Source organism: Pelophylax lessonae (assembly GCF_965119305.1).
Source record: "Pelophylax lessonae genome assembly, chromosome: 4".
NCBI classification, from domain to species: Eukaryota; Metazoa; Chordata; class Amphibia; order Anura; family Ranidae; genus Pelophylax; species Pelophylax lessonae.
Window position 1 is genome coordinate 610759191 of NC_138771.1, and position 23745 is coordinate 610782935.

The following is a 23745-nucleotide window of genomic DNA, read 5'->3' on the forward strand; positions in this document are numbered from 1 at the left end:
CTCAATACGGTTTAGGTCTGGAGACATGCTTGGCCAGTCCATCCCCTTTACCCTCAGCTTCTTTAGCAAGGCAGTGGACGTCTTGGAGGTGTGTTTGGGGTCGTTATCATGTTTGAATACTGCCCTCCAAAGGGAGGGGATCATGCTCTGATTCAGTATGTCACAGTACATGTTGGCATTCATGGTTCCCTCAATGAACTGTAGCTCCCCAGTGCCGGCAGCACTCATGCAGCCCCAGACCACGACACTCCCACCACCATGTTTGACTGTAGGCAAGACACACTTGTCTTTGTACTCCTCACCTGGTTGCCGCCACACACGCTTGACACTATCTGAACCAAATAAGTTTATCTTGTTCTCATCGGACCACAGGACATGGTTTCTGTAATCCATGTCCTTAATCTGCTTGTCTTCAGCAAACTGTTTGCAAGCTTTCTTCTGCATCATCTTTAGAAGAGGCTTCCTTCTGGGATGACAGACATGCAGACCAATTTGATGCAGTGTGCCATACGTCTGAGCACTGACAGGCTGACCCCCCCACCCCTTCAACCTCTGCAGCAATGCTGGCAGCACTCATATGTCTATTTCCCAAAGACAACCTCTGGATATGACTCTGAGCACGTGCACTCAACTTCTCTGGCCAACCATGGCGAGGCCTGTTCTGAGTGGAACCTGTCATGTTAAACCGCTGTTTGGTCTTGGCCACCGTGCTGCAGCTCAGTTTCAGGGTCTTGGCAATCTTCTTATAGCCTAGGCCATCTTTATGTAGAGCAACAATTCTTTTTTTCAGATTCTCAGAGAGTTCTTTGCCATGAGGTGCCATGTTGAACTTCCAGTGACCAGTATGAGAGAGTGAGAGCGATAACACCAAATTTACCACACCTGCTCCCCATTCACACCTGAGACCTTTTAACAGTAATGGGTCACATGACACCGGGGAAGGAAAATGGCTAATTGGGCCCAATTTGGACATTTTTACTGAGGGGTGTACTCACTTTTGTTGCCAGCGGTCTAGACATTAATGGCTGTGTGTTGAGTTTTTTTGAGGGGACAGAAAATTTACACTGTTATACAAGCTGTACACTCACTACTTTACATTGTAGCAAAGTGTCATTTCTTCAGTGTTGTCACATGAAAAGATAGAATAAAAGATATATAAAAAAAAAAAAATATTATTATTATTATTATTAATATAATAAAATATTTACAAAAATGTGAGGGATGTACTCATTTTTGTGAGATACTGTACATGTATATTCAAGTAAACATCTGTACAACATATAGGAGTGTAAAATTCCATTGCAATAAATTGACTTTTATTAACACAGAGAGACACAGCACAGGGTGGAGGACGGAGAGAGACACTGGCTGGAGGTGCACGGCATGAGCGCACAACTTGCTGCTTGTACAGGTGGAATCAATTAATACATAGAATTTCAGAAGGTAACATGAAATATATTTTTGTACATGAAATTTACAAGGCTCTTCAAATTGACGGATAAAAGAAAAGTCTTCAACGGTATTACTGGTTGTATTTGCCTAAGGTTCTAGAAAGCAGTAGCTCATCTGTATTTCAGCAGGAACCAAAGGTTTTGCCTTTCCTTGTTGAAATCAAGACGGTCCTGCTGCAGGCAATGAGAAGAGGAGGATGAATTATATTGGTATATAACCTGGTGAGCTGAGTTGGAGGTCAGACAGAGGACCTGCCTGGAGCTGGGAGTACCTACCATACTAACGAGAAAGCCATTGATGTTCCAATACGTGCACTAAAGTCTATTTTGACCACCTTAATCGGGGGACAAAACCATCTTGCAAGCCCCCTACTGTACAGCACTTGGTGGAGTGACTTTTCAGGCTATTCCCAGACTTTCTACCCAGGTGATATTCCCACTTATATATGGAATGTGTAGTATTGGCTGGTTGGAAATACCGTTTCTGTTTCACCAAAAAGACTGTTTCTGGGCTTAATCCCTTCTGAGTTTTTTGGGGATTATTGTTATTTACCCATTGAATGAATTTTCACAGCATGGTCATATTTTATACACTTTGCAATTTTGTTTGGGACTATTAAATTGCATTTTAATATTCATGAATTTACATGTCATACTGGATGAACTCTTATAGCACTATTGCACTGATATGCACTCTACACTTTAATACATTTTTATATATTCATTTTAATGTACTCCACCAAAGGATAGTGCTAGCAGCTAATTTTCAAACCGAGACCCAAGCGCAAAGAGATCTGTTTTATATACACTTTTATGAAATGCATGCTCAGATTTCTTATTAAATATGAAAATGTGACAATTACAGTATTAAAAAGAGGCGCACTGCCATCTCTAGGCAGCAGTGACGTGCAAGCTGGAAAGGTTATTTTTAATAAACCTCCACCCTACTTGTGATCACTATGATTGGCAGTCATGGTAATCACATGATTCAAAACCATACTGATTGGTTCCCCAACAGAAAGGGAAACCCAGAGCTGCTGTTTGCCAGTGCGGTCTGTGAACAACTGCTTTCTTTTAGTTCTCATCTGGAATGCCAGTTTTCACCAGGGGCTGTTTTATATTTTCTGTCCTCCCCCCTGGTGATCTGTTTTGTTTCTGCCCTCGCCTACCTCAATTGGTTGGCAAACTTTAATAGTTCACTACCAAAATCTGACAATATAGCCACACAAGGCTTGCCATGATTGGTGGTGGAGAGGCTGAAAGAGACAGCATGCCACTTTGGAATCAGTGCATCTAGGACCGACAGCTAGAAAAATAGGTAAATCGGTCACCAAATTTGCTATCAGTTCAGTTGCACGTACACAGACACAGAGTCAGTCAGGTTGAAAAAAGATACAAGTCCATCTAGCTCAACCAATAAAAATGAAAAAAAAAAAAAAGAAAAACATACAATCCCATATACACAATCCTATACCCACAGTTGATCCAGAGGAAGGCAAAAAATCTAAGCAAATTATGATCCAATTTGCTCCAGCAGGGGAAAATCCCCTGATCCCCTGAGAGGCAATCATATTGTCCTTGGATCAACTTTACCTATAAATACCCACCTATATTATGTTTAATAATCCAGGCTTTTTTTAAAGCAATCTACTGAGCTGGCCAGAACAACCTCTGGAGGGAGACTATTCCACATTTTCAAAGCTCTTACTGTGAAGAAACCTTTCTGTATTTGGAGATGAAATCTCTTTTCCTTTAGACGTAAAGAGTGCCCCCTTGTCCTCTGAGATGACCTTAAACCAAGTTCACTGTATCGACCCCTTATGTATTTGGACATGTTGTTCATATTCTCCTTAATCTCCACTTCTCAAGAGAGAATAAATTCAGTTCCTCTAAACTTTCCTCATAGCTGAGCTCCTCCATGCCTCTTTTTAGTTTGGTTGCCCTTCTCTGTACTTTCTCCAGTTCCCTGATATCCTTTTTGTGAACTGGTGCCCAAAACTGAACTGCATATTCCAGATAAGGTCTTGCTAATGATTTGTACTGGGCAAAATTATGTCTCTCTCTCTGGAGTCCATACCATACAGTGCACTACTTAAGTGCCAAAAATGCACATACCATGCAGAAAAAAATAAGAACGATGGTACTGGCAGGCAGGGTGGCATTCTTAAACAGAGTGAATGTATTACAGGCAGTAACATGCTGTGTGATTGTCTCCTGGAAACTCTATTGCCTTAGGCCACAGCTTGTTTTGGCTTTGCAGAAATCTGGCCCTGATTCTTAAAGCATGTACCTTTATGTCTGAGAACAATAATTCCCAGGTTACAGATGTCATCTGCTTAAAAACACAGAGCAGGACCAAATGAAGGGGATCTCCAGAGGAATGAATTATGAACAAAGCAAAGCAATCGATGTTGGTAAACATAACACTGATTTGTTGAATAAATTCACTGATGTCCGTTGGATTTGACTTTTAGCTAAAGAATGGAAAATTCAGGTGTTGGTATTACGATACTCACATGATCCCTGTGTCTTTCAAGGATTTCCACGATTCCAAGGACCTCCAAGACGTCCAGAATTCTCAGTGTGCAACAGCATGCAGTAATTATGCTAGGGTTGCCACCTGTCCAGGATTCACCTGGACAGTCCGGGTTTTGAATCATGTGTCCGGGTTTCAGTCCACCTGAAACCCAGACACATTATTCAGACAGGGCTGTGGCTCCCCAAGTAACCAAGATAGTCACATAAAAATCCGTTGCCATCCGGGAGCTGTGTGGGGGTAGGTTCAGCATCCTGGGGGACAGGGCGATGATGTCAGCTAGACCAATATGGCCATACGCACTGTTCGCCATGGTGCACTATGCGTGCTGCATTACTACTATCCTTGGGCCACCCAAAGTCTTTCATAATACTCTAGTGTACAGATTCCCTGAGGAAGGCACGTGACTCCGTGACATAACGCGTAGGAACCCGGAACCGGAAGTGACGTGCAACACGGGACGGAGCTCCCTCGGCGTTATCTGATTACTGGATGATACGTTTTTACATGTAAGCTGGCTATTTTTTGAAAATAAAAGTCTGTAATACTGCACAATGATGGTCCCTCAATGTTAATGAGCCCTAAGGAAGCGAGACTCACCCCAAGAAGCCGTATTCAGAGGAAAGCATAGAAAACACCCGCAATAGGACAAGGTCTATAGGATCTATAGGATAAGGTCGGGAACCAATACAGGAAGCCCAAGAACAGAGCACATATACGAGACACCACGCTGGGATAAAGGAAGAAAAGGGATCACCCCCATCCAGAGAGATAATACAGGCGTATTACCCTCTGCTCTGAGGTGAGAATTTAGTACACCTAGAAGTGATATCACAGCACAAGGTGGAGTAAAGGAAATCACATTATCACCGGTTTATTGTATCCATATATATCGTTTGATGGAATAAGGCTGACAGCACAGCCATCTGATCGAGAACTGTTTGAAACACCATTGTGGAAACAGACATTCAACTATATGCATATTTGCGAATTTTGCACATATTTTGATACATTGTTATTTATTGCTGGAACATTTATTGATTGTATTGTGATTCACTATTTATATATAATTTTGTCACTGTATGCACAGAGCACTTTATAGAAGCACGCAGGAGAAGCACCTATTTATTCTATTTTTTAAGCCACTTTTTAAGCCACTTGATACCCACCAAGCACCTTATATTTTATGCACAACAAGATATATTTTGGAAATTATAATAGGATTGTATGAATTTTAGATACATATATTGATTTATGGTTTTAGAGGTGAATCACTACAAGCACTTTGCTATATTTTATAAACACCTTGAAGCGCATCACAACCCCCCTTTTATATCAGTATATAAAAAATTGCCCTGCACCACTAAAGTGTTCTGGTTTGGCTTGAAGAAAAGGTGGCAACCCTAAATGATGCTGCGCCTGTCCTCTGACCAGAGGGATATTAAAACACTTGAAGACCAGGCTTTTTATTTTAATCTGAATTTTGTGCTAGAAAATTACTTATAACCCCCAAACATTATATATATTTTTTTTAGCAGAGACCCTAGAGAATAACATGGCGACTACCACAATTTTTTGTCACACAGTATTTGTGAAGTGGTTTTTCAAACGCAATTTTTTTGGGAAAAAATACACTTTAATAAAAACAAAAAACAAAACAGAATGTATAACCCATTTTTTTTTTGTAAGGTGTGAAAGATGATGCTGTGCAAGGTAAATATATACATAACATGTCGTGCTTTAAAATTGTGCACGCTTGTGGAATGGCGACAAACTACGGTACTTAAAAATCTCCATGGGCGAGCCTTTAAGAATTTGTACAGGTTACCTGTTTAGAGTTACAGAGGAGGTCTAGCGCTAGAATTGTTGCTCTCGCTCTGACATTTGTGGTGATACCTCACCTGTGTGGTGCAAACACCGTTTACATATGTGTGCATATGCGTTCACTTCTGTGCAAGAGCACGAGTGGATGGGGGCGCTTTCAATTTTTTTTTTATAATTTATTTTATTTTTTATTTTTGCACTTTTTAATCTTTTTTTTTTATCACTTTTGTTCCTATTACAAGGAATGTAAACACCCCTTGTAATAGAAATAAGGATGACAGGTCCTCTTTACAGAGAGATTTGGGGTCAAAAAGACCCCAAACCTCTCTTTTATCTTTAAAAGCAAAAGATCAAAAAAAAACAAACATTTTTTTAAACTTTTGCTTACAAAAAAAAAAAGTTTACTTTACTTCTACTTCTACCCTGGACTACATGACGTTGCTCCAGTCCTCCAAGGCCTCAGAGGCGATCAAAGACGATCTGTTCTTTTATTGCCTCTGTGACCAGCCGGCCACACCGTCGGATCGAAACACCAGCGAGTGGCAGGAAAGGGAGGATGGGTATCCATGGGTATCCCCTCCCGCAGCTTCTGAAAGCATTCCAGCGACTCATGAGCCACTTGGGGCGCTTTCCCGGGGAAAACCAGCTGCTGGCTGGAAAACAAAAAATACCGGGATTTTGGTTGATAGCTTCGGCCATAAACCCAATAAACCACTTCAAAGCCACAACGTGTAAATACACATTGCTGTCTTAAAGGGGTAAAGCACCAGCCACTGAAATAGCCGGCGCTGTGTCTTATCCCCAGCTGCGTAATACATAAACTGCTCTAACATTTACCTACCAGCTGTCTATTTGTTGCTGACCCGGATTCATTTGAATACTCTCTTGCTTGCCGCCTACTAAAACCCCTTCCTGAACCTGACTACTCTTTTTCTTTCTACCTGCCAAGATCTCTGCCCAGATCTGACTACTGTCCTGCCTGATGCCTTGCGTAAAGTCTCCACATTTTAGCCTTCTTGTTCCAGCCTCCACTTTTTTTGGCAATTCTGAGGGCCACAACCTGGTGCCAGTTTGAAAAAAAATAAGGGGACCACTAGGGTCTACAGCCTATCATCTCTATCACTTAGACGCCACACCACAGGTGAGCCCACATTCACTGCCAGAGGCACCATAGCAGTGAGTCACACAGCAGCCATTGGGGGTGCATTTTTATACGCAACAAAGCTTTTGACAGAGTAAAAACATCAAATTCTCATCAGGTTGATTGCTTTATAAATATGCCTTAGTGTACTACATGGAGGTATAAGCTCTACATTCAAAATAAGGCAGGCATCAGGATTTGCAGTAAGGTCATAGATGCTCAGGCCTAGGGGCTGCATGGCCCTTGTTTCCTTATTTCTCACATTATAAGTGTTTCAGAATTTTTTTTTATAGTTTGGATAACACGTGGAAGGGTTGAAGAATCTACCACGTTTTTAATGCTGTCTGTGTCCCTGAAGGGGAGATTCCCCCTTGTTACTTGTCCTCATGACTATTGTGACCAAGAGAGAAAGTAATAGGACAGCCAAATTATTACAGATTTTACCAGAATAGTATAAAAGGGAAACTATTTCAATGATGACTCCCGTTCTAGTAGCATCCATCAAAGGCACATTTCCTTCAAATTTGGAGAACTTTTCATTGACATTCTGTTGCATTAACAGGAGAGGAAACCTCCCCAAAGAGACATACACAGCAAAAAAAAAAAAAAAAAAAAGTGACCCAATAAAAGGTTTAAGCCTCGTACACACGCGTCGAAATTTGGCAGGGAATTTTCGTCCGACGACCGATCTGACGATTTTCGGCTTGTTAGTATGATGCTTCCGACAACCGACTCTGACTTTATGGCCGAAAAAACTCGGTGTGCAGGCTATAAAATTTTTGTCCGCCGTCAAAACACGGCCGATTTTCGTGCAGTCAGTACAGATTTCAACAGGGAAAAATCTAATGAGCAAGACTGGGCATGCTCAGAGAAGAAAGAACACAAAGAAAGCAAACCAACACATGACATCACTTCTGAAGTAGAATTCTGTCGGGGGAGAAAATTTGTGTGCAGTCTAGGCACATTCCAACCAACAGACACCACTCTGGACAAAAGACGGACAATCAGTCGGCCGATAATCGTTGCGTGTGTACTAGGCTTTAGGAGGCTTCTATATGCCCTTCCGGCCCAAGTAAAGGATTCCCCAAACCCTGCTGTGTCATTATAATCATAACTTTCAGAATCTTCCAAATGGAGAAGGAAGAAGCACAGAGTTGGAAGGTGTGGCAAACACAGCCACTGTATTTTGTCCTTCGTGTATGCATTATGTGTATTGCATGTGTATTCCTTTAACCGGTTGCCGACCGCCGCACGACTATATACTGCGGCGGTCAGCCCCGGCCAGGCAGAGTGACGTATCGGTACGTCACTCGCCTGTCACTGACTTGCGAGCCTATTGCGGGTGGGCGCGCGCCCGCCGAGGCGCGCGCCCGCCGCGGCTCGTTCACAGACAAGTCAGTGCGTGTGACCGGCGGACTCGATGTCCGCCAGTCACACTACGATCGCTCCTGTGAAGGGAGAAAGACAGAGCGGCTTGTGTAAACAAGCCGCCTGTCAGTTCTCCCTGTGTAAAAGTGAAGATCTGTCCGTTCTACTATGTAGAACGGTTGATCTTTGCTTTTACACCAATAGCAATGTCCCTGCACAGTTAGAATCACGCCCCTAGGACACACTTAACCCCTCCCTGTCCAATAAAGTTAACCCCTTCCTTGCCAGTGTCATTTTTGCAGTAACAGTGCATATGTATAGCACTGATTACTGCAGTAATGTCACTGGTACCCCCAAAAGTGTCAAAAATGTCAGTCAAGGGTCCGATCTGTCCGCCGCAATGTCGCAGTACCGAAAAAAAATCGCAGATCGCCGCCATTACGCGTTAAAAAAAAAACACCAAAAATGACAAAAATCTTTCCCTTTGTTAGTAAACGCGATAACTTTTGCGCAAACCAATCAAAATACGCTTTTTGCGATTTTTTTTACCAAACATAGGTAGCATAAAACAAATTGGCCGAAAAATGTTAAAAAATTTTGATTTTTACATTTTGTTTGGGGAATTTCATATAAAAAAATGTGAAAAATATTGTTATTTTTGCAAAATTTACGCTCTTTTTTTGTTTATAGCGCGTGATCAAAAAAATCGCACAGGTGATCAAATACCACCAAAAGAAAGCTCTGTTTGTGGGAAAAAAAGGACGTCAAATTCGTTTAGGTACAGCGTCGCACGACCGCGCAATTGTCCGTTAAAGTCACGCAGTAAAAAATCGCAAAAAAACCCCTGGTCCTTTAGCAGCCAAATCCTCCGGGGCTTAAGTGGTTAAGAACCAAGTGCCATACACGAAGATATATACAATATACAGTGGCTGTGTTTGCCACAGAAGGTATAGGGAGCTTAGCATAGGGAAGGCCCGATCACTGACCAATTGATCCCTGAATTTTTACCTTGTGTTTAATGCGTCTCTTCATTCCCTGAAGACCCGTCTTGGCTTGACCCTTTGCCTAGAATAGAAACAAACCAAATATGACACACTTCCAAACACACCAAAGCTAAGTAAACGAAATAGAGGTAGTGTAGGCGCCTCCCCTGGCCCATTGAAATTCTGCCCACCACATAATAAGACAAATCTGCACTCATTTCTTGTAGTTCTCTTCTTGGAAACCAATAGGATAGCATAGTCAAAAGGTTTGAAGTAAGCAGGCACCTGCTTTTCCCCTTATTCCCAGCATTTACCCAGCATTTACCCTGGTTATTTTTAATTTAATACTAATAGAAAGGAGTGAAGAAATGATTTCCCACAGATGTGTTGGAGAAATCCAACTCCACCAAGTCAGGGTAATATGCTGAGTAACAGTATGTAAGTAGGTGCAAAAGGTATTAATGTGTTAACTGTTTTTTTCTTGTTTGGGTTATATTTCCTGTTTTAAACTGCTGTGTTACTTGCACTACTTAGTTAATGTTGCCCAGCAGAGGTGTGCACTGCCTGAGAGGTAGAGGGAACCCTGCTGGCCAGATTTATTTGGGCTTTTTAAGAGGTACCGCCCTCTGCTGGGGAAAACAGTTAAAGGGGAACTGCTTTTAGGTAAAAGGTAAATTGCTCTATGCCTAGGAAGTGAATAGGAGCTGAGCTAGGATGTATTGGTCACTCTACTGATTAAACACCCCTAATGGACTTGCTGAAATGGACTCAAGGGGCAAAAGGGTGCACCAGGGGAAAAACTAAAGGGCACTTAGAAAAATATTGTATAGGAATGTGTATTGAATATGTCTTTGAGGACTGTTCATTTGTTATATTTAAACTACTTCAGTAAACAAACTTTGCTGTTATTTCATTGACCTGGGCCAAAGTCACTAAAGGGGTGCAAGGGGTGCATGCATGGAGTATCTAAGGAACAGAGCTTGACAGGGGACAGAAATGAATTAATGAAGATACAGTACAGAGGCCTAACGTGCAGTGAAGCTATTCAGAGGAGGGTATGATGCCATTGCCAATATCTACAGTACTTGCGTTGAATACATATAAGCAACCAGCTGGTTAGGAAGCGATGGCTTGGCATAGGTGACACAATGCCATGGTAGTGTAAGAGCTTGTGAGCTTAGGCTCCTTCCCAAGGGAACAGAACCCCAGTACTGGATCTGACTCATGGAACGGGACAGCCTGGGGACCCAGTATGGAAGTTACAGGAAGATGGAGTGAGGCCTCAGGGGTTTATAAGCTTGGAATATGTAGGAGAGTTCAGCTTCCTGGTATCAAGGTCGATTCCACTGGGAGTGAGGTGACTGGTAACTTGGCTGGCGGAGTCTGGTACAAACTCTGCGGTACTGGCTCAGAAATGCTGCACAACTTAAGTGAGAGAAGTATTCTAATGCATAATGAGAACCTGTGTCCGTAGTGAACAATGTGAAGTGTTGGCCACAGAGTACGAAGAGTTAACTGTGTTCTCAAGGAGGAGCCTCATTGAGGGGAGAATAGGCTGAGGGGTGGTATTTGCCTTTCTTAGCTTGGGTTCCTCCTGAGGATGCTAAGGGTTCCTTGAGCAGTGATCAGTGGTGAAGTGATCCCCTACCTACACTGACCACCAATGCAATAGGGCACTTCTAGACTGACCATTAATATAAGGGGACACCACAATTTTTACTGCCTGCATTTCTTTTCTGTTAATATTTATCAAAATTAGAATTCCAGCTTTTCAAACACTATAAATAGCTTGTGTGGGCCAAGTTGGCCCTAACAAACTATTTCCATTACATATGGATGCCGCTGTTGTGTGTTTTGTACCATACCCTAGTAGCATTGGCTTTGTTCTGGCAACAGTATGGGCAACTTTTTTTAACTGAGAGAATTAAAAAGGTTGGGCTGCGTGCTTCTCAGCCATTAAGGAGAAGTCTTGTATTTTTTATCAATGAATACAAAGCTTTCTCTAATTGGCCGAGGTGGAAATTGTGATATCATCACCTACTACTCACTCCAAGAGTGCCAAAATGACATGGGTTGCTCATTATATAGGGTCCTACATCCAGCTACCATGGTCAACCCTGAGGAGAGGCAGGAAGAGACACAGACATAAGTAACCACCATGGGCCCAAGTTGGTCTTGCTTTGGTGGAGTTCCATGTATCGATTTGGTTACAGACATCTGATGTCCCTGTGGATGTGGTGGTTTGGAGCTGGGTTGACTGAGTGTGTTTGACCGCTATATACAGAGTGGTCCACTACTGAGGGTAAAGGTCAGTATGTACTTTGCTTTTAGTGGAGGACCTTTTCAGCACTTCTTGTGTGTGAAAATCGCACCGTTTGGATCCTACCTTTTGGAATTTTTAACACCCTATTGTAAAGGACTCTATTTCATATGTGTATGGGGAAAGTGGTGCACCTACATAATTATACCAAGGTGGCTGCCTGTGATCTCAAGAGATTACAGTGTCCATTCGGACAGTTGACCTCTCTGAGAGACTGACAGAGTCCATAAATAGACAATTCCCCTAACGGTTTTAACTCCAACTCCATCTGTAATAATTGCATAGTGCCACCTACAGGACAGAGGGGAACTTGCACCCACCTACAGGCCAAAGAGAGGCTTTTCTGGGCAACAAAGATGATAGCAGGCGTCATGTCATATCTGCTGTTAGCCAGGACTTTGACTTTTAAACATCTAAAAGGGTTGACACATTGTGAATTGTTTTTAAATAAGGTTATTGTTGTTCTATCTTCAGGAAAAGTGCTCCTGTACTAAGTCCAGGACTGAAATGAACCCCAAAAAATCAGGAAGGTCCTTACATATCTTAGCATGTTCCTGACAGTAGGATGTGTTCTGTTCTTCATATTATTAATCAACGTGCCTCCTCCTTTCTGGATGACAGAAGCAAAGATTTGAGACATACATTAATGCATACAGTATATACTTTAGACTACTATTTACAGAATAACAAAAGGCTGTATAATGTCGGATATCTGCATTCTGATTAATTATTGACTGTCGTTATAGTGCATAATGTGATGGTACTCACCGTCACTGGGAGTGAAAGACAGATACTTAATGATTTGGATTGCTTCAAATGGGTTCTGTGTTTACAATTATGATAATGTGTATTGAACTTCAATGTCAGAGACAGGCTCTCCCTATAGTCTGTCTATTGAGATGTGATGTGGATTCTGTTAAGCCTGTCTGTCCCATTGTTAAATGTTAATAAACTCACATATTGTTTCTGTCCAGATGGCTAGATAATTAGTTCAGGTTAATTCTATTTCTGTATACAATTTCATCTGCATATGATAATGTAATCAGGCAACCCCTGACCTGTGCGTGGTAATCTGATCAGGAGGGGGAGGTTCATGCTGTATATAAGTTATGTGTGACTGTTCAATAAACAGAAGATTCCAGTACAAGCAAAGTTATCGGCTAGCTTTGTATGGGGGCGGTTGGAAAATCTGATATCTTTGTTCAAGACTGGGAGGAAGCCGTATACTGACGGAAGTCCACAAGTACATTGTGGGTTGCGGTTCCGTTACACATAGTAAGTCACGATTCAGTTTTTAAATCAATTATGAGTGGATGGGCTGTGTTCTCATGAATATGAAGGTCTCAGTGATGTCACTGGTCTCTAGTGAATGGGCGAGTTGTGTTCTCATGAATACAAAATGTTTGGAGATGTCACTGGTTTCCAGTGAATGGACGATTTGTGTTCTCATGAATACAAAATGTTGGTGATGTCACTGGTCTCTAGTGAATAGGAAGGCTGTGTTCTCATGAATATGAAGGGTCTAGGTGATGTCACTGGTCCCTAGTGAATAGATAGGCTGTGTTCTCATAAATATAAAGGGTCCCAGTGATGTCACTGGTCTCTAGTGGATGGACAGGCTGTGTTCTCATGAATTTGAAGGGTCCCAATGAGTGAGCTCACTAGTAAATCCAACTGTATACTATATACTTTATATCTGTAAATAAAACATAAATTCATTTGAAATCCTAATTTAAACAGCTTAGAAGAGCACTGTGGGCCACAGACTGGGAAAACATATTGGACTAGGTGGGACTTTAGATGAGACCCAAGCTGGTGTTGCCCGGCGTCTCCATCCCTATAACAAGAAAAAAAGAGGTTGAAGGATTGTAAGAGGTGCATGAAAATCAGCCAGCCCCCAGTCTGATACCAACCAAATAAAACCTGTCTCTTGGTACAAAGAACAGGGGTTTAGTTGACACAAATTTGCAAACGCATGTGAAAGCTGCAGAGCCACTTCACGGCACCCTGTTTAATTCTGCAGTCCTATACTCTTAATTTAGTGTCCTCACACTGGAGGCACATGGCCGCTAATGGGTGGATGGGGGAACAGGTGAGAGGGAGAAAGCCCAACCTCCCCCAACCCATCCCCATCCACGACTGGCTGTTGTCTCAAATAATTAGGTATAACCATGGTGCAAACTGGAAAAGACCAGCTGAAAAGCATTACACCTCCATCCCCTTGGTGGATGCAGTACATAGATAGGAAGGGATTTTATGTATGGGGCATGGCCTGTAAAGCACACTGCCTTTGAAATCCCTAATTTCCTTTTTGGGACTTTATGTGAGACAAGCAGGTCATGCTATTGGTCTCCATCCCTGTCTATGGAAAACACTAAGGTCAAATCAAAACTGCATCCACCAAAAACGCACGAAAATCGCACGGTGGGACTTTAAATGAGGCACCAAGCTGTGAGCAAGGTGTCTCCATCCCTGGTTGCTTAAACATATTGGACTAGGTGGAACTTTAGATGAGACCCAAGCTGGTGTTGCCCGGCGTCTCCATCCCTATAACAAGAAAGTCCCACCGTGCGATTTTCGTGCATTTTTGGTGGATGCAGTTTTGATTTGACCTTAGTGTTTTCCGTAGACAGGGATGGAGACCAATAGCATGACCTGCTTGTCTCACATAAAGTCCCAAAAAGGAAATTAGGGATTTCAAAGGCAGTGTGCTTTACAGGCCATGCCCCATACATAAAATCCCTTCCTATCTATATACTGCATCCACCAAGGGGATGGAGGTGTAATGCTTTTCAGCTGGTCTTTTCCAGTTTGCACCATGGTTATACCTAATTATTTGAGACAACAGCCAGTTGTGGATGGGGATGGGTTGGGGGAGGTTGGGCTGTCTCCCTCTTACCTGTTCCCCCATCCAACCTGTTCCCCCATCCACCCATTAGCGGCCATGTGCCTCCAGTGTGAGGACACTAAATTAAGAGTGTAGGACTGCAGAATTAAACAGGGTGCAGTGAAGTGGCTCTGCAGCTTTCACATGCGTTTGCAAATGTGTGTCAACTAAACCCCTGTTCTTTGTACCAAGAGACAGGTTTTATTTGGTTGGTGACAGACTGGAAGGTGAGTACATCAGACTGGGGGCTGGCTGACTTTCATGCACCTCTTACAATCCTCCAACCTCTTTTTTACAGACTGGGAAAATACCCTCTAAAATTAAAGTATAAAGACTAAGGGGTAAAGGTTATGGGTTTATTTAATTAGTGCCCTTCTGGTCATGAATCTGGCAGCATCAAAAGTATAATATATTAAAACAAAAGTATCAAGGGAGACTAGAACAAATATTAGCTACCAATGCAGGAAAAAAGACAATCCACCAAAGCTACTTTTCAATAATTTGTCTGTACCCATACTGCTTTTGATGTTAGCTGCAAAACTCTAGGCTCCATTCACAAAGCTCTTTTCCTTTTGTTCGGCTGGTTTTTTTTTATTGACGCCACATCTTACATAACTGATATCCTTTAAAACCACCTTTTGATACTATTGTGATTCATTGCATTACTGCACAAACACTATGTGTGTTATGTCGCACAGTAAATGTGTTTGTGTTAAGGTAGCCTATTTTTTTTGAATGGGCTGCCAACACATCACAAGGACCCCAAACCAGACATGGACTTTATTTGTAATGCACTATATCATAATGCATAGATGGTTCCCACTGCTTGGCATTGTACAGTGGGGTGTCATTCAAAATGAAGGGTGCTGCAATGCTTTACCACAATATGTTGGTGTGAATGTTCACTTTACATATAAAATGCTTTTTTGGCCCAGTCTGTAAGTAGTTGCATTTTACCACTATTGGTGTTGTTCCAACATTGTCAGGGATATATTAAAGCTGAACTCCAGTAATATACATGATAAAAGACACAAATTAATGCAGCAGGTGTATTTTGGTGCGTTTGTTAGGAATGCTTAAGGACAAAGCTCTTCTGGCATGTTACTAGACCCCAAATGCCCCATTATTATATGCTCATGAATCTTACATTACCTTGAGGTTTTCTAGCCACAGTTGGTAAGACCGGGAGGCCCCTATGGAGAAACAAAAGATATTTATTATATACTAAACACAAGCAGCATTAAAAGCCCAAGTCCTACCAAACAGCTAAATACATGGCTACTTTTAAAAGAGATAATATTCTATTTACATATTTTATTCATTTGGTGGCACAAACATGGGGAATACAAGGTTCTCACTCCAAGTGGTACATATAACTCACATAATCCAGGAAGCAACATGCAGCCCAAATGATCAAAGTTGTGATGTCACATAGGCCTTTACACTTAGATCAGGGTTCGGCAACCTACGGCCAACAGGCCTGGCCCGCCACCACTAAATGTCTGGCCCGCCAGTGCACGTGATGAATTCATGTGCACACAGCCCGCAGACATTTTAAGTAAGAGCGGAGCAGGGAGCAGGAAGCTGAATGAGAACATGGGAAAGACAGCATTAGCTTCCTTTTTTTTTTTTTTGAAAAATTATTTTTATTAATTTTGCAGAAGAACAGAAAAACAAAAACAGACAGTTACAAAAAAACAAGGCAGACAATAAAACAACAGCGTCCACCCCTAAAAACCCACAACCCCCCCCCCAAAAAAAAAAAAAGCAGCCACCAGCACCCTTAATAAGGCCAGGAGAGTCGAGGTCTGGGGGCCGGTGCAAGCCAATGTCCGAGGACAACGAGGCCAACCACCAACCCCCGGAGGAAAGTACTCCCCGGTCCCCAATCACAGAAATCACATCCTCACCCTGTACCGGGAACGCATCATATCAACACAGTACAAACGAGCCTCAATAACTGTCTACACAAGTGGAGCTTCAGAACTTCATTACAAGATGCTACAAGTACAGTTCTAGAAGTCAGTGTCTAGCACAAATACAGAAACATATGCTTTAACCTACAGTTTCCGAGGAGTCAACCCATGCCCTCCACACCTTTTCAAATTTTTTGGGGCAACCCCTTGAAACATAAGTGGCCTTATATAGGGGCAGCACTGCATTAACCAAGCCCTTCCAGAACAACAATGAGGGTGGGGATACCTTCTTCCAATGCAATAAGATTGCCTTTTTAGCATAGAACAGGAGAATGACCAATAGAGTTCTGTGTGCCACCGAGGGAACTACCTCCTCCATCAAACCCAAGAGACAGACTTGCTGGGTCCGCGGAATCGGGGTAAGCAGTACCTCCGTGAGACAGGAAGTCACTGCGGTCCAAAACTGTTGTATCTGGCTACAATCCCAGAAAACATGAGTTGCATCCGCCGGGGAAGCTGAACACCGCCAACACTCAGCCGACGAGTTCGGATAAATTTTGGCCAAACGGGCCGGCGTATAGTATATTCTATGAAGGAATTTAAATTGTATTAGCTTGTCCCTGGCAGCAACTAAATATTTGAAAGGCTCTTCATCCCAGTCATCCCCCTGCAGGTCTGTCACCTCAGCCGTCCATTTTTCCCTACATCTAACTATGCTAGGGGGTGTAAGTCTGAACATATCCTTATAAACAGTGGAGAGGGTTTTTTGCGTGGCATCACAAGTCAATACGCATTCCAAGTCCGAGGGAGACAACTCCACCGAAGAAGTAGCAAATTGGGCCTGAAAGGCGTGACGCAGCTGGAGATAGCGAAATATGAAGCCACTGGGTAAGTCATATTTTTCCCGCAGATGTTCAAATGGCAGGAGTGCTCCCGCCGCTGTTATGTCCCCCAAGTTTTTCACACCATGCACCGCCCACAACATCGGATCAGGCAAGCGACGAAAATGGGGAAAAGTAGGGTTCATCCACAGAGGAACGGAGGGAGAGGATCCGACATAACTGGGACACGTCAATTTCAAAGACTGGGTCCACGCTTTAACGGTCGCCCTCATGGAAAGTGTCAGAGGGAGATCTGAGCCCAGACCTCTAAACAGTGCCAACCTGAGAGTCTCGAAAGAGCCCAGGTGAGCCGCTTCCAAGATCGTAGCCGAATCCTCCTCATCCGCCCTCAACCAGCGCCTTGCAAACACCATCTGCCCTGCCAAATAATACTTGCGCCAATCTGGGAGCGCCAGGCCTCCATTACCCCAAGGCTCCTGGAGGGCTCGTAGGCCAATCCTGGGAACCCCGGGCGACCAGAGGAAGGAACTGATGATACTATCAAGTTTCTTGAAAAATGTCATTGGTACCCATAACGGAGAATTTCGGAGGAAATATAAGACTACGGGCAGAAATTTAATTTTAAGTACACTAATACGACCTAATAAGGAAAGCGGAAGTCGCTTCCAAGCCAGGACATTTTGTTGGAGTTTGGACAATAAAGGAGCCAGGGTCAATGAATAATAATCTTGAGGGCGCCTAGTAACCCTAACACCCAGGTAGGTGAAACTATCCACCCAGCGAAGCGGCAGGTCCGCAGCCGTAGCAGGTCGAGCACCCTCATCAAGAGGCAGAATGGAGGACTTACTCCAGTTGACTCGAAGGCCGGAGCATCTGCCAAAATCGTCCAAGATAGACAGGGCCGCCCTCAAGGAGGGACCCGGGTTCTCTAGGAACAACAACATATCATCGGCGTATAGCGCCAGGCATTCTTTAATGGAACCGACTTTAATCGACCCCACAGCTGAGGAGCTGCGCAGCGCGGCCGCTATAGGTTCAAGCGTGAGGGCAAATAGGAACGGGGGAAAGGGGACACCCCTGCCTCGTCCCCCGACCCACCTGGAAATACGAAGAAGTAAGGTAGCCCAACCGTATGGCCGTTCTAGGACCCGTGTAAAGGAGCCGGATCCAGGTCTTAAAGTTGGGGCCAAACCCCATGAGATCCAGCGTCTTGAGCATAAAGGCCCAATCGACCGAATCAAAGGCCTTCTCAAAATCTATGGAGACCACCACCCGCTGGCCCGACGCCTCCCCGGGGAGTTGAAGATGAGTGAACAACCGCCTAATGTTAGTATCGACTGACTTACCCGGCATAAAGCCCGTTTGATCCGGGTCTATCAATGAATGAATGACCCCAGCCAATCTAAGGGCTAGGACCTTCGTCAGGATTTTAAGATCCATATTCAAAAGGGTGATAGGGCGGTAAGAGGAGCAGTCCAGGGGGTCCTTACCCGGTTTTTGTAGCAGCACCATATAGGCATCTAACATGGAGGGAGGAAGTTCCCATGCCTCTAAACAGTGCTGCCTGCAACAGAGAACTTATTCTAGGCGCCAAATGTTCCGAATATTGTTTATAAAAGTCAGCGGGGAAACCGTCAGGACCCGGGGCTTTGTGTGGCGGAAATGGCTCTTTCCACCTCCAGAGTCGTTATCGGTTCATCCAAGAGGGCACTATCTTCATCCGACAGGGATGGTAGGGCAACGCTCCCCAGGAGGTCAGCCGCAGAGTCACCACCCGGCAGTGGAGCATACAGGGCCTCAAAATAGTCAGAAAACGTCTCCAAGATGTCACGAGGATCTGTCTTAATTACACCCCCAGCGTTCCTAATGAGCGGGATATTAACAGGCGGCTGCTGGTCAGCCACCAACATCGCCAAGAACTTCCCATTCTTGTCGCCTTGTGTAAACAGAGATGCCCGTAGATTGTTAGCTTCAGTATGAGCGAGATCAGAGATGTGCAGAGAGAGAAGGCGTCTCGCCTCCAGCAACGCAGCATAGCTGGAATCAGACGGCAAATCCGCGTACTCTCCCCCCCGCCTCCGCTCCTCTTCCTGCAACATCCGAACCTCATTGTTGTGATCCTTTCTAGCAGTTTTAATGGCTGAAATACACTCTCCCCTCGTCACAGCCTTAAATGCCTCCCAAACCACCCTCTGATCCGCTGAGTCCTCGTTCTCCTCCCAATATGACTGGATCGACTTGCCAAGGTGAGAGGTGACCTGATCCTGTTGGAGCCAGCCGGCAGCCAGACGCCAACCCCGCACTCCAGCCCCCAATAGGAGGTTCACTGTCAAGAGTAGCGGGTTGTGATCAGACACCCCCCCCCCCCGGCCCTGTATTCCGAGACAGCCAAAAGGGATTGCATTACCAAACGCCAAATCGATCCGAGCAGACGAGTGGTGAGCGGTGGACAGGTGAGAGTATTCCCTCAATAGCGGATGCTTCCATCTCCAAAGTTCAGTCATGCCCACCGTGGAAGCCCAGGTGAGTAGATCCACAGAGGCCGGCCTATTGGGGTTGGAAGTATCCAGGGCAGCATCCAGGATGGCATTAAAATCTCCCATGAACAACAGCGGCAAATGCATATACTCAGCCAACTTATCAGTCAAATCATACAGTAATTGTATCCGAAATGGAGGAGGCACATAGACAGCAACTAATAGCATGGTAACAGAATAAATATCCAGAAGCACGGCCACATATCTGCCCCCCGGATCAGAGATCACCCTTTGGATTGTGCAAGGAATGGATTTACTAATGAGGATGGAGACTCCTCTACCATACGTGGAGTAGGTGGCATGAAACGCCCTCTGTATCCACAGCCTCCGAAGAGCTAAAATCATGTTACCATCAAGGTGAGTCTCCTGCAGGACCCCGGTCCCCAATCACAGAAATCACATCCTCACCCTGTACCGGGAACGCATCATATCAACACAGTACAAACGAGCCTCAATAACTGTCTACACAAGTGGAGCTTCAGAACTTCATTACAAGATGCTACAAGTACAGTTCTAGAAGTCAGTGTCTAGCACAAATACAGAAACATATGCTTTAACCTACAGTTTCCGAGGAGTCAACCCATGCCCTCCACACCTTTTCAAATTTTTTGGGGCAACCCCTTGAAACATAAGTGGCCTTATATAGGGGCAGCACTGCATTAACCAAGCCCTTCCAGAACAACAATGAGGGTGGGGATACCTTCTTCCAATGCAATAAGATTGCCTTTTTAGCATAGAACAGGAGAATGACCAATAGAGTTCTGTGTGCCACCGAGGGAACTACCTCCTCCATCAAACCCAAGAGACAGACTTGCTGGGTCCGCGGAATCGGGGTAAGCAGTACCTCCGTGAGACAGGAAGTCACTGCGGTCCAAAACTGTTGTATCTGGCTACAATCCCAGAAAACATGAGTTGCATCCGCCGGGGAAGCTGAACACCGCCAACACTCAGCCGACGAGTTCGGATAAATTTTGGCCAAACGGGCCGGCGTATAGTATATTCTATGAAGGAATTTAAATTGTATTAGCTTGTCCCTGGCAGCAACTAAATATTTGAAAGGCTCTTCATCCCAGTCATCCCCCTGCAGGTCTGTCACCTCAGCCGTCCATTTTTCCCTACATCTAACTATGCTAGGGGGTGTAAGTCTGAACATATCCTTATAAACAGTGGAGAGGGTTTTTTGCGTGGCATCACAAGTCAATACGCATTCCAAGTCCGAGGGAGACAACTCCACCGAAGAAGTAGCAAATTGGGCCTGAAAGGCGTGACGCAGCTGGAGATAGCGAAATATGAAGCCACTGGGTAAGTCATATTTTTCCCGCAGATGTTCAAATGGCAGGAGTGCTCCCGCCGCTGTTATGTCCCCCAAGTTTTTCACACCATGCACCGCCCACAACATCGGATCAGGCAAGCGACGAAAATGGGGAAAAGTAGGGTTCATCCACAGAGGAACGGAGGGAGAGGATCCGACATAACTGGGACACGTCAATTTCAAAGACTGGGTCCACGCTTTAACGGTCGCCCTCATGGAAAGTGTCAGAGGGAGATCTGAGCCCAGACCTCTAAACAGTGCCAACCTGAGAGTCTCGAAAGAGCCCAGGTGAGCCGCTTCCAAGATCGTAGCCGAATCCTCCTCATCCGCCCTCAACCAGCGCCTTGCAAACACCATCTGCCCTGCCAAATAATACTTGCGCCAATCTGGGAGCGCCAGGCCTCCATTACCCCAAGGCTCCTGGAGGGCTCGTAGGCCAATCCTGGGAACCCCGGGCGACCAGAGGAAGGAACTGATGATACTATCAAGTTTCTTGAAAAATGTCATTGGTACCCATAACGGAGAATTTCGGAGGAAATATAAGACTACGGGCAGAAATTTAATTTTAAGTACACTAATACGACCTAATAAGGAAAGCGGAAGTCGCTTCCAAGCCAGGACATTTTGTTGGAGTTTGGACAATAAAGGAGCCAGGGTCAATGAATAATAATCTTGAGGGCGCCTAGTAACCCTAACACCCAGGTAGGTGAAACTATCCACCCAGCGAAGCGGCAGGTCCGCAGCCGTAGCAGGTCGAGCACCCTCATCAAGAGGCAGAATGGAGGACTTACTCCAGTTGACTCGAAGGCCGGAGCATCTGCCAAAATCGTCCAAGATAGACAGGGCCGCCCTCAAGGAGGGACCCGGGTTCTCTAGGAACAACAACATATCATCGGCGTATAGCGCCAGGCATTCTTTAATGGAACCGACTTTAATCGACCCCACAGCTGAGGAGCTGCGCAGCGCGGCCGCTATAGGTTCAAGCGTGAGGGCAAATAGGAACGGGGGAAAGGGGACACCCCTGCCTCGTCCCCCGACCCACCTGGAAATACGAAGAAGTAAGGTAGCCCAACCGTATGGCCGTTCTAGGACCCGTGTAAAGGAGCCGGATCCAGGTCTTAAAGTTGGGGCCAAACCCCATGAGATCCAGCGTCTTGAGCATAAAGGCCCAATCGACCGAATCAAAGGCCTTCTCAAAATCTATGGAGACCACCACCCGCTGGCCCGACGCCTCCCCGGGGAGTTGAAGATGAGTGAACAACCGCCTAATGTTAGTATCGACTGACTTACCCGGCATAAAGCCCGTTTGATCCGGGTCTATCAATGAATGAATGACCCCAGCCAATCTAAGGGCTAGGACCTTCGTCAGGATTTTAAGATCCATATTCAAAAGGGTGATAGGGCGGTAAGAGGAGCAGTCCAGGGGGTCCTTACCCGGTTTTTGTAGCAGCACCATATAGGCATCTAACATGGAGGGAGGAAGTTCCCATGCCTCTAAACAGTGCTGCCTGCAACAGAGAACTTATTCTAGGCGCCAAATGTTCCGAATATTGTTTATAAAAGTCAGCGGGGAAACCGTCAGGACCCGGGGCTTTGTGTGGCGGAAATGGCTCTTTCCACCTCCAGAGTCGTTATCGGTTCATCCAAGAGGGCACTATCTTCATCCGACAGGGATGGTAGGGCAACGCTCCCCAGGAGGTCAGCCGCAGAGTCACCACCCGGCAGTGGAGCATACAGGGCCTCAAAATAGTCAGAAAACGTCTCCAAGATGTCACGAGGATCTGTCTTAATTACACCCCCAGCGTTCCTAATGAGCGGGATATTAACAGGCGGCTGCTGGTCAGCCACCAACATCGCCAAGAACTTCCCATTCTTGTCGCCTTGTGTAAACAGAGATGCCCGTAGATTGTTAGCTTCAGTATGAGCGAGATCAGAGATGTGCAGAGAGAGAAGGCGTCTCGCCTCCAGCAACGCAGCATAGCTGGAATCAGACGGCAAATCCGCGTACTCTCCCCCCCGCCTCCGCTCCTCTTCCTGCAACATCCGAACCTCATTGTTGTGATCCTTTCTAGCAGTTTTAATGGCTGAAATACACTCTCCCCTCGTCACAGCCTTAAATGCCTCCCAAACCACCCTCTGATCCGCTGAGTCCTCGTTCTCCTCCCAATATGACTGGATCGACTTGCCAAGGTGAGAGGTGACCTGATCCTGTTGGAGCCAGCCGGCAGCCAGACGCCAACCCCGCACTCCAGCCCCCAATAGGAGGTTCACTGTCAAGAGTAGCGGGTTGTGATCAGACACCCCCCCCCCCCCGGCCCTGTATTCCGAGACAGCCAAAAGGGATTGCATTACCAAACGCCAAATCGATCCGAGCAGACGAGTGGTGAGCGGTGGACAGGTGAGAGTATTCCCTCAATAGCGGATGCTTCCATCTCCAAAGTTCAGTCATGCCCACCGTGGAAGCCCAGGTGAGTAGATCCACAGAGGCCGGCCTATTGGGGTTGGAAGTATCCAGGGCAGCATCCAGGATGGCATTAAAATCTCCCATGAACAACAGCGGCAAATGCATATACTCAGCCAACTTATCAGTCAAATCATACAGTAATTGTATCCGAAATGGAGGAGGCA

General features: G+C 45.0%; 1 protein-coding gene across 1 annotated transcript in view; it reads right to left on the bottom strand.

Moving 5' to 3' along the window:
- The window catches only part of LOC309553575 (DENN domain-containing protein 1B-like), a 156409-nt gene that overhangs the window by 23364 nt on the left and 109300 nt on the right, over nucleotides 1-23745 (bottom strand). Inside the window, exons 16-18 of the mRNA XM_082254847.1 lie at nucleotides 15663-15703; nucleotides 12162-12233; nucleotides 9329-9385 (exon numbers count right to left, since the gene is read on the bottom strand). Of these exons, the coding sequence (XP_082110973.1) occupies nucleotides 9329-9385; nucleotides 12162-12233; nucleotides 15663-15703 (170 nt within the window). The remainder of the gene's footprint in view (nucleotides 1-9328; nucleotides 9386-12161; nucleotides 12234-15662; nucleotides 15704-23745) is intronic.